The sequence below is a fragment of the Cystoisospora suis genome, assembly GCF_002600585.1.
Source record: "Cystoisospora suis strain Wien I chromosome Unknown contig_1933, whole genome shotgun sequence".
Classification (NCBI taxonomy): Eukaryota; Apicomplexa; class Conoidasida; order Eucoccidiorida; family Sarcocystidae; genus Cystoisospora; species Cystoisospora suis.
In genome coordinates this window covers 48810-60348 of record NW_027154733.1, presented here as the reverse complement: position 1 = coordinate 60348, position 11539 = coordinate 48810, and the positions used below count along the sequence as shown (strand labels likewise).

At 48.0% G+C, this 11539-nt stretch overlaps 2 protein-coding genes across 2 annotated transcripts in view; one reads left to right on the top strand and one right to left on the bottom strand.

Moving 5' to 3' along the window:
* CSUI_004197 (vacuolar sorting 9 (vps9 domain) protein) overlaps nucleotides 1-5386 on the top strand; it is a 10864-nt gene extending 5478 nt beyond the window's left edge. The window contains exons 5-8 of the mRNA XM_068064390.1: nucleotides 862-975; nucleotides 1749-1979; nucleotides 2937-3044; nucleotides 3877-5386. Coding sequence (XP_067923640.1) covers nucleotides 862-975; nucleotides 1749-1979; nucleotides 2937-3044; nucleotides 3877-4002 — 579 coding nt within the window. The 3' untranslated portion in view covers nucleotides 4003-5386. The remainder of the gene's footprint in view (nucleotides 1-861; nucleotides 976-1748; nucleotides 1980-2936; nucleotides 3045-3876) is intronic.
* Nucleotides 5387-10055: 4669 nt separating this feature from the next.
* CSUI_004196 (uncharacterized protein) lies at nucleotides 10056-11248 on the bottom strand. Its single transcript, XM_068064389.1, has 2 exons — nucleotides 11213-11248; nucleotides 10056-10900 (listed from the first exon to the last, which is right to left on the bottom strand). The coding sequence occupies exon 2, from the start codon at nucleotides 10886-10888 to the stop codon at nucleotides 10610-10612; it is 279 nt and encodes a 92-aa protein (XP_067923639.1). The 5' UTR covers nucleotides 10889-10900; nucleotides 11213-11248; the 3' UTR covers nucleotides 10056-10609.
* Between the last annotated feature and the right edge of the window lie 291 nt (nucleotides 11249-11539).

Sequence of the window (11539 nt, the reverse complement as noted above, 5' to 3'; positions counted from 1 at the left end):
TGGCGAAGAGACAAGCGAGACTTGAGGTAAAGGCGGCTTCTCTCCTGTCTCCTGTTTGCTTGTTCTTTCTTTCTCCTTCCTCTTTTCTTTCTCGTCTCTTGGGTTGTGTTGTACTGATGCATCGCCGGAGAAAAATCTTTCTTTTCTTCTCTTTCCTGGTCTTCCATTCTTTCTTCGTGGAACTGTCTGCATATCTATCTCGTCTCTTTTTTCTTTTGTTCTGATCAAAGAGGGGTTCTTTTCTACACAAGGGTAGGAGGATGCTTTCATTTCTTCTTGTCTCCGTCGTTATCAATTCTCGTGAGGAGTTGTGTATACTTATGTAGAAGGAAATACGTAGAAGTATCTGTTAATATGAAGGTCTACATGAGAGGGTTCTAGAGAAAGGAAGATGAAGAAGGAATGATTGCTCCTGTCTATAATATATCTCTCATTAATCAAAACGTGACTGGATAGAACTCCGTGAGAAAAAAGGAGGTTTTTGTCAGAGACGTTGTTGACTAGTCTTGCCTTCATTTCTCTTCTTTCTTTTCAAGCTTATCTTTCCACTGGACTTCTCGGCACTTCCTAGCTATCTTCTCTCTTGTTCTTTCTCTTCTTCCCTTCTTGTTCCTCTGTTTCTTTTCTCCTCCTGCTTTCTATCCTTTCATCGTTAGCGGGACGTATCTACCTCTTCTGAGCCTCTATCTTCTTCACTAGGAGTCTTTCATCTTTTTACTTTCGGGGAGATGTTGTTCCTCTCCTCCTTCATTTCTCCTTTTTCTTCATGATGGTCTCTTTCAAGAAGAACTTCACGTTATGTTCCTCTTCTCTTTCTTTCTTTGTATTGAGTTTTGCGTCTCCTATCACTTCGTTCTGTAGAGAAAACTGGAGAGTTTCCGAGGTCATATCAACTCCTGTATCTTCGAGAAACTTCACGTCAAGTCTCTTCTACGTGGAGTGTCTGTACACCGAGCGGCGACTCTCTTTGACGAGGTAAACAGACAAATTCGTATCTTTCGCACAAGAGAAGAGAGAAAGATTCGAAGATCCTCTTTCGCCCCTAGATAGCAGCAGCCTTCGTCTTCTGCCTTAATTTTAGGAACTTGTCGAAATCTTTCTTTGCGTGGTCGAACTGAAGGAAGAAAGAAAGACAACATGGGAGAAGAAGCAATGTGATCGTGATGAGTCTTCTCTTATACTTGTCCCTTCTTCACTGTGGTCCTCTTCTTGCTTAGAGTAGTTAGTTCACATGACTTTTTTTCTCTCTCCCTTATCTTTCCTAGGAGGTTTCTTCATTCACACACTGAGAGGAAGAATCCTGCATAGAGGTCTGCATGCATTTGATCTCTATACGATCGTATACGTATGCTCTATACATACATAGATATGTACCATACATACATGTGGATACCCCCATACATCTAGTACGGTAGAGATTTATAGACATATCTGGATTACGTCTCTTTATCTGTATACGTATGCAGTAAACAGAAGGAAGGAAGGAAGAAGGGATAGAGAGGAAAAGAAGAACCTTCTTGTCTAGTAGAAGAGATCTTCTTCCTCTTCTTTTGCAACTATACAGAGATAGATAGGAAGATGAACGAGTATCTGTCTTTTCTTCGCTGAAGATTATGAAAGTGTTTATTTCTTTTTGCCAAGTTTTCTGTGCGTCCACCTGGTAAATTCAAACAGAGGAGAAGGTCATGAATCTCGATTTCTTACATGCAAGTTTCTGTCTGTTTCTTTTCTCTGCTCCTCTTTCTCAGATTTCCGTAGTGAAGTTACCGGAGCAGAAGTCTTTGATCCTCGGCTTGGTCGTTCGATCTATCCAGTCATCTTGTTGCCGCCATGTCTCAGCTCAACTGCATGCAAAGAAGAGACAGGGAGGAAGAAAAGACGTGAAGAAAAGGTTCGTCAATAGCGATGGAGAAGGAGAAGAAGAAGAAGGAAGAGCAAGAGAACGGAGTCTACATGTACAGCAATCTCAGCCTGTAGAGGTGAGAGGTTTGAAGGCATGCATATCGGTGGTCTGATCTTGCAGTTTCTCTTTGCCTGGAGATTTTCCCATCGTTCAACCAAAGGAATCATCTGTCTTTTCTATCTCTCAAAGTCTTTTTTACATATGTGTGTATATATAAACAAGATGTATGAAGGTTCAGATGTACATATAGATAGATAGATATAGATAGATATGAATAGAGAGAGAGAAGTGAGCAATGGTGTGTCGGTATACAGATTAAGATAGATATATAGATAGATCGATCGATCAAAGAAGGGTGACTGTATAGAAGACGATCTTTTTGTGAAGTTGACAAGAAGCTTTTAGAGTGTGTATTATCTCCTCTCTCAAGGGGAAGAAGATAAACACTTCTGAAAGAGTACACTTCTTTCTCAGCTCCCTCCTGTTGCCCACTATTATTCCAAGTCTTCTCACTTCTGCTGCTGCCTACTATTCATAGTCACGGTGGCCTATGGCTAGTTGTCTTAAGGCTCGTATTGCTCCTTGTTACTTCTCCGTCACTGCATCTATCGGTTCGCTCCACTCCCTCGTAGGTTTCCCATCACTCCGCCTATTACGGAGAGGATCTCCCACTATCATCACTGCGACTAGAGAAAGCCGTGTGTCTATCGCTCACTCGTTTTTTCGGTTGCGGGCCCCTTAGCGCTTTTTCCTTCAGACCGACGTCCTCCTTCGTCTTCGGTTTGTTTCTACTGCCCTTGGGACACTTTGATGGCTAGCTCGATACTTCGATTCTAGCATCACGATTCCATACAGAGGACATGTTCTTCTAGAGGCAAAAAGGTTCTTTAGTTAAGCTGAAGAGCTCTGATATGACGGAACGTCACTTGTTTGCTAAAGTTATCTCGCCAGTTTAGTCTTCCTTATTCTTGATCTATTTATCTATATATCTAGAGGTCTTTCTTTCTTGCTTTCTTTTTGTTGCTCTTTTCAGATTTCTGTAGATGACCTTGTAGGATTAGTTCTAGCTGCGGTAGTGATGAACGGAGGGAAGTTCATCTTAGCGAATCTCTGGTATATGACTATCTTCAATTTTATGAAGGTAAGAGAAAGTGAATAAGAAAAAAAGAAAGAACGAGATAAAAAAGAAAGAAAGGAATCGTGAGGAGAAAGAAAGAAAAAGAAGTAACAAAGAGAGGAGAAAGAAAGAGATAAAGAAAGAAAGGAGACAGGGTGAATTTTTCTTTTCTTGGGAAGAGGCGGAGGAGGAAGCGAGACTACGATCAGTGTATATACACTTCAGTGGATTGTACCAAGATGATACCGATGTTTATATACGAAAGGAAAGAGTAAGAAGGATAAAGGACCTTCTGTTTTTTTTTTCTTCTCATTAGGATGGTAGTAAACGGGCCAGCCATGGTAGAGTGAAGAAAATGTCTAGTTGGCGGTGCACATCCAGCTAAAGCAAAATGCATAGGTGGGAGATCTTTTTATTCTTAGACAACAGATTCCTATGAATCTCTATAAAGAGGGAAGGAGCCACGGAAGGTCTCAAGAGGAAAGCACAGCGAAGGAGAAAGCTTCCTATAGCAATTTTCGACGTGAAGTCATCCGTGTCTATATAACACTATGCATATGTGTATAGAGATGTATTTCTACACGAAACAAAGGGCCGCGATCGTGGTCGTCACCCTTCATTATACGTAAGTATAGCGCTAACTACAGAGAGAAATGTAGACCATCGTCTCTCTCCCTCTCTCTGTATATAGACATATATATTTAGTTACCTACATATGCTCGGACTGCACGTGCCGAGCGTTCAAGTGAAGTGTATGTAGAGGCGTGTAGGATGTATGTATATCCGAGAGAAGCAGATCTTCTTTACAGTCATTTGTAACCTTGCAACTGATCTCTGTGCTTTCCCCCCTATACAGCCGAGAGAAAATCAGTATGCGGAGAGTGGGTTTTATCTCACGACACTTCATTCAGCCTTGTCATTCGCCTTCTTCGCTCCCCCTTCCGTCTCCACGGGAGAGGTTGAAGAAAGGCGGGGAAGGTAGAAGTGAGAAAAAGAAAGGATAAGGCGACCTCGTGTTTCTTTCGAGATCACATCGAGTTTCACAACGGAACAGGGGAAACGAGAGGGGAGGATGCAGTAGTAGTAGTAGAAGTAGTTTTATGCTGTACACGTGTGTGCTTCCGGCATTCGGTGTACGGCCCGAAGAAGAAGAAGTACCTCCCCATGCATGAGGAAGGCGTGCTGTACATACACCCCAGCAGATGCCTTTCACACTGACAGCCACCACCCCATGAAGGGATACACAGGTCTTTTTCCTCTGCATGCAACGACAGGTCTTTTATTATAGCAAGCATTGTTGGGATCGGGCCTCTCAGTATCTCCTCTCTCCTCATAGCAAGTAGTTGACACATACTACCTATGCACTTCATATGTATGCATGGACTGTACATACTCTTCGCATCTAGATATGCCTAAGATAGGCACAGCAGATCGTCGAGATCAAGGAAGAACGCAAGTTGATCTCCCGTAAGTATATTGTTTTTGCCTGGTTCATAAAGCGTCTCCTGCTGAAGGGTTTCAATGAAGAGGAGGTACTTTGAAAGTTGATTGATGTGAGAAGAACCAGAAAGGAAACTTTTTTCTGTTTGGCGCCCCGCGAAGGTGTTCTCTTGGTTTGGGTCAGCCTCCTGTTTCCTTCGTCACGATAATTGACTCGAAGAAGTTACTATTGAGGGGAGTACCTGAGGGATATATCTGTTGGCTCAGTGAGGCGCGATCAAAAGCACTTTTCCTTATTATTTTCTTGGCTGCTTTCTGTGAAGCACTCTTCTATCCTGTGTAAGGAGATTCGCTCCTTAGAGTCAAGAGGTTCGGACAGAACTACCCCTTCAGAAATCTCCTTCTCTTCATTCTTGTGGCTAGCCGATCATATGGCATAGTGTCGAGAGGGTACGCATGAAGTGGTTGTCTGTGCTTCTACCTATCTGTCCGTTGGACTCTATACGACGTGAGGCCCGCCGCGTTGACGTGTATCAGAATAGATGGCAGTTCGCTTAGAAGATTATTGTGTGTTTGCGCAAGGCATCGAGTGTGAAAGCTCGTAGGAGAAATGTCAGTAAAGACACAGCCATGGACATCGCTTCTCTTTTAGTTAGGAACTTCTTCTCTTTGCTATCTTCTTCGTGGGTACCCGTCAGAATGAAGACCTGAAGAGATGCGAGGCTGATGTGAGGGAAAAAATTTTGAGATCACTGATGTGGTGGATTTTTTCTACTGGAACTACATGCAGTTTTATGTGTCTTTAGTGATCGATTCCTACATCTCCCCAAAAGAAAGAGGGTAGAGATGTTTTTACCGTTGACGGATAGTTTTTGCGATCATTGGCCTCAGTGTTGATGGCTCTGTGGTCCGCAGATGCGCACCTAAGCTGTCTTATCAGCTAAATTCCAGTCTGTATAAGACGACCGTCTTCTTGACAAGACTGTGTGTCTGTCCTATTGAATAATCATTTCGTATTTTCTTCCTTTAGCGTTTTCTTTGATACTACTTGACGGAATCATGGCAATTCTCAGGATGACCTGCTGGTGCTTGCATGGTACGCGGTGACTCTTTAGCTCACGTTTGGAGAACGCTTGGCACACGATAGAACTGTTCCAACGAAGTCAGTTGTTTCAACTTCATTCAGCTCACAACGGCCTCTGTCGAGCCGCGTTCACGCGGGGAGATGCTGTGCATAGGATGCCGGGGGCCAAACCGAAACCCTTCACTGCTTACTTAGATGGAAGAGTGAGTGGACAGTCGCTTTTACAAAAAACCGACGGGGCCTGGCGGGCTATGAGAAGTCCACTATCTTACAAAACGTAATAGAGGCGACGGAATGTTATCAGATGTCCCGGATGTAAAATACCAATGTGGCTGAAAAGTTACCAGAGACTTCCGCTCTCCCCGATTTTGGGAGAGTCTACCCGAAAGACGGCCAGGCTTTCTCGGCTTGTCTTCTTTTTTCCCTGGGAATGTGTGTGCCGCGTGGCAAGGGGACCCCGGGTATCAGGTCAGTATGGGAATCGAGTTTCCCAAGGACCAGGAGGTCCGATTTAGCACCAGTCGGGAGCGTGATGTACGGGTAACTGACATGTGACAGCTCCCCGAACGGATCATGCAGGGGGGGCATTGCAAATGTGCGCCCTTATGTCGAGATGGATATCTCGGCCACTTCATCGTGTGCGTCCTCAACTAACTAGTTGGAGAACCGGCATGGCAGGTAGTTTCGCGAGTTAGTTTTCTCCGGTGAGCGCCGGCTGGGTGGGTAGGTTGAGTAAGCACTCCCAACTTGAATGAGAACATCGTCAAGAAAAGCAGGGTTGCGATTAGGTTCCGGGGACATTCCGATTCTTTCCCGGGCAGAAAACAAAGCAAGAGGCTACAAAGACTACAAGATGCGTACTCATCAGCGTAGCTCCAATCACCTTAAAAACGGATGCCACCCCGTGCATCTTGGCACGCGAGGGGTACCTTCTCAGAGCCTCTAGATGCTTATCAGAACAACAGGGATAAGACATACGGCCCCACCGCTCACACCAGGCTGGGATGATTGTTCGCTGGCCAAAGCGGTGACAAGACACGAAGATCACGATACTCCTGAGAAAGAAGCGGAGAGTGTCGTTCCAAATGAAGGAGCCGACTTTCGGATCAGGAGCCTGAGAGCCGGGTTGAGCTTGCGGCACTGTTGTCTCCCCGTTCCGATGCAGAGACTTGCACCCCTAGACCCTGGAAACCTCGGCACCGGCGACAGGAATGCGACTGCCAGTGCTGCTGTCTAAACTTGAGTTCATAGTCGTACCTCAGGACATTTCGCTGCCCTCGCTTTCGAGTTCTCTTTCGTCAAATGCCGCGATGACTTGACGGGCAGAAGAGAGTGCGTCCAGGAATCCTGTGAAACAAGGAGGGGCATCTATTGCTACCAAATTTACTACCTGTTTATCTCTGCAAGCTTCCGCCTGACTCTCTTTTCTTTAGAATGGCTTATGTGTCTAATGTTCAGTGGGTATGATCAGACGTGTCGCTCGACTATCTACTTGTCTGCTCTCATGCGTACTAAGTCCCGGGAAGAAGGGATAACGCCTGAACGCTAGTCCTTGGGGGCTTCCACGTGCTTTCTCGCCTTCAAATTGATTCTTTTCAGGCGACAGGATCCAGCTTTTCTCAAGCTTGTCTCGGTCGTGGTCCAAGTGCTTGCTTGGTCAAAAATATGGTGGCTACACGTTTAACAAGGCTACATCCGTTATTATCAAGACCCCGGGGAGATGTCCAGACTGTCATCCCTCGCGTGCTCCGTGAACGCTCAGAGAACTACGATATGACGGGAGAAGCATATTACACGTTGAGAGTCAGTTGTACAGAGGCCCCTTCCTTACCGCTGCTGCCAGCAAGCAAGCGAAAAAGCAACGGCCACCTGTTTAAAAGCAGCACGTTCTGTTGTAGCATGAGAGACGGAAAGATTTACCTCTATTTTCAAGCTGCCGTAGCAAATCTTCGATTTCTTGCTCGACCTCGGCAGTTCGTCCGCCAGACAAACGTCGATATAACAAGTCTATGAGGCTTTGCAAAATCGGACCGGCCACGTCTTCTGGTCCGCTGTCGTTCCGCCTGTATTCTTCACTCTCTTCTGATGCCTGGGACTGCACATCCGTCATCGGGGGAGCCGGAGCCGGACAAGAAAAGTGTTCAGAGCAGAACAAAGAATCATTCCTGTAGCTTGTGTGGCCTCGTAGAAGTTTGTTTTGTCCCTCTCTTTGCGTATGGTGTCCACGCCGCCTTCTATTGCATAGCAGATTAAGTAGCCGTGTGACTGACGGCTCTCTGCCCTGTCCTTGTCAGCGGAACTCCGCCCCCATCCCCGTTAGTGCACTTTGTCGTTCCCCTGGAAACTCCAATGCAGCTGAAGACCGTAGGTACCTCGCGCCTCTGTCGCTGGACCAATGTGGAGACATACTTTCAGAATTGTGTCGGAACTTGAAGTTTTGCAGGGTGTGCCAGCTGACAGGGAATCGCAGTCTGCGTTCTTGCTAGCGAGACTGCAACGGCGGCTACCGAGCAAACTTTCACCACCTGGACGCCGGGAGAGTGCGGCTACTAAAGAGGACCTTGAGGTGTAAGAGCTGTTGATGCTTCCACAGCAGCTGCTGCCGCTGCTCCGCCTTCGGCCGTCTGACGCTCTCCGCGGCAGATGGTTGTCTGGACCGAGTGCCTGCGACGGCTGAATAACCTGCCACAGGTACACAAGTATCCGTATCAAGCTGCAACAGCGCTATTTCGAGTCACGAGGAACCCCAGGAGTAATGAAAGGGGCATTGCTCAGCTATCACCAGCGCGGTGTCTTTGTCTTTCTATCTTGCGACTTTTAAGACAGGGTCAGACTCTCGACTCGACAGGAGTTTTATGCTAGAGACACTTATCTCGGGAGTGCCCAGGGTGCCGCAGACAGAGCATCCACCTGAAGGCCTAGCACAAGATGAGTGCGACGGAGAATGGCAGGCCGTAAACTGTCAAACTCAAGAGGTGGTGAATTTTCATCGAGTCAAGACAAGTCGCGTTCGACAGTAACGTTTCTGAGGTCTGCCAATCTCTATGGCACCCGTTTCGTCACTAGGAGTTCCGGTCGAAGTTTTGTCTGCGAGCAGGAGAATATCTCCAAGAGGTTGTGGCGCCTCGCTTCCAACCTAGGGAGCATTCACCTCCGGGGCACAGATTGAGAGCGAAAAGCGGAAGCCAGTTTGCACACAGAGGCCGTCACAAGGCACCCGTCACAAGACTCACAAGTGCTCCTTAATCAGTAGTTCGCGGCATAATTGTTCACGAGAGAGCGTCAGCGTTACAGATACCAGCAGTCGTAGTATTTCTACATCCGACGTTCTGTAATTCGCCGGTAGTGGCACGAAGTGTCGGGACAGCTAGTAGGGGTGAAGGCCAACCAACAAACCGTCATAGCCACCCCAATAGAGGTCTGGAGTCATTGCAACAGGAGGGAGTGAAGCTGACTTTCCAGCTGCTCAGAGTTCGTACGCATCGCGTCTCACGAAGCGACCAAGAGAGCGTGCATGACCAACCGCGGGAGAGACGGCAAAAGCCTCGAATCAGTTTACCTCGAGTGAGCCGAAGGGAAGGGGAGGGGGCGCGCCATCCGCCTCACGCATCCGATGAGTGTTCCTGAGAGAGGCGAACATAACTCGTTGTAACTCTAGTGGAGGAGGGTGCGGCGGCGGCTGAAAGCTGGCTGGACAACAGTCCTCTCTCCGGCGCACTTACTGCTGATGCACGGTTATCAATGAAGGCGAGACTTCACCCTAAGGAAGAAGACAGAATACGCAGGTGAGCCCGGGAAAAAGAAGGAGCTTGCTGTTCACCTTTCATTTACAGAACGCTGAGCCCGACCTAACACCAAAGATATATGCAGGTGCCAAGGCTGAGATCTGGTTTTCTTACGGCTGTTAAAATCGACATCCAAGGCCGGCCCTTGCCGTCGGTGGTCCTGTTGCTCTTTTCGTTCGGCTTGGCACCCGGGATACCTGTCTCTTCTCTGGGGGCTTTCGGCAGGTACTGCTGAATATTTTTTTCTATAACCTTGGCCCGAAGTCCCTCTCTCTTTTTCTGAAGGTACAGCGGAGTGCACTTCCATACTAACATTATATTAGACTGGACTCAGAGACTTGCGACTCCGTTTGAGCACCGGGCATGAGAGCTTCTCGTAGAACGGCCGGAGCTGTAGCACACGAGGAAGGGGCACAACTCAAAGAGCTGATCTCGCGCCTGTCCTACAGCGTACCGCTGCTTTCCAGGAGTGCCGCATGAGAGCCGTCTGACCTCTTCGAAGGCGGTAATTAAACTCTCGGTTTTCTTCACATTCCTATCTTCGTCTACTATGGAGTGCACCTTCGCGTCCCTGACAGACAGGTCCTCCACATCCGCGTAAAAGATGTCGGGAAGTTCGACACGGGGCAAGAAATGAAGCAGTGCGACAGGCGCTCTTGTGCTGTACGGAGTGGCTGTTTGCAAGGAGGCATACAGTGTACAAGTGTGCAGCAGTCTACCATAAAGCGGGGAAGTGCTCTCATTCAAGCAGGAAGTTAGCCTAGGTGACACATCTCTTCTGTGATGAGCACTCTTTTCTCCAACGCGGCGACAGGGGGCTTCCAGGGTCCCACTGACCACACGGCACGGGAGGGGAATCAAGCCTGTTCCTTGGTGGTGGCTGCCGCAGAAGATGTGGTGCCTAAGAGTTACCAGACTCTCTCTGTAATGGCAAAGAGCGAGTTTACCCGTGCTAAAGCAGTTGTCAACGAATGCGTAAAGAGTACGTGTCCACAGCAGATTCATCTGGGTGACCCCAACGGTTCGAAAATGACAGGCACAGCCTCGAGAAGAACCTACTTCAGCATCCTCGATGTAGTGCTTAAGCTGTATGACGGTAACGGCTTCTTTTTGTGACCCGGGACTGGAGGCAGCCCCGATGCATGCCGCTCAGTCAGAAAGATGTATAGACTAATAATTACCTTCACAGCACCGTCTGCACAAAAGCAATGCCTCGTACAAAACAAGGCCGTCACAATTCAACACGGCCGCCGCCGACATGCTCGTTTGGAGAGTATGAATTAGCTGTATGGACGGGTGGGTGTTCGCCGCGAAAGAGGAATCATTCTGGCGATCGCCGTTTCCAACGTCCACCAGCTGCGTCGAAAGCTGCGGATAGTTGTCCAGAAGTGCCTGGGTTGCGCTTCAAGAGGGGTAGAAACGAGATTACCTGTTTCGCAGTTGACAATGTTCTCGATATCGGTGTCAGATATTACGAAATCTCTCTTTGCGCACAGCTTTTGAATGTACAGCCAGTTCGCGTGTCTCGCAGACGTTCGGTAACCCCTCTCCAGCATCATCGCTGTAATTTCCTGTATGTACGAAAATATAGCGGCTACATCTGAATTTGAGGGTTGACGGGCCTGTCGCCATCTCTTCTTCACGTGGCACGCTGGCTCCCTCCACGAGGTTGCTGTCTCCTTCTGCTCCCGCTGGTGCACACCACGACCACAGCTGCACTGACAGGGGCGAACGTTACTTGCAACTATTGGAGAAACAGAAATGACCTCAGCTGGGCTACTTCTATTCAGTTGACAGCTCCTTGCTCGTAGAAAGTCTAGGTCACGACACCTCATCAGCGGCGGAGAAAATAGAAGAAAAGGTACCACGCTTGTGAGCCTCACCTTGGGAAAGTACTTTTCGAGGATCTCTGCTACGAGCATCCCATTGGCAAAGTCAACGCGAGTGTGGCGGACTGGAGCGGAGAGCCCCAAGGCCTGCAACCAAACGATGACTTCTCTCGGCAGCCGCGAGACACCGGCTGTGCACCCTCCCCCGATGTCATCATGAGCGCGGTCGTCCCCCATCTTTGGAGATATACGACAAGCCCCCGCAGAGCCTCGCTGTAATCATTCAAGATCCCGCTTGTACTGAAAATGCCGCAGCGGGGTCCCTTTCTATCTAGCAGGAAGGAGTTATGTCAGCAGGGCTTCTTGCAGCATAGGGGTTCA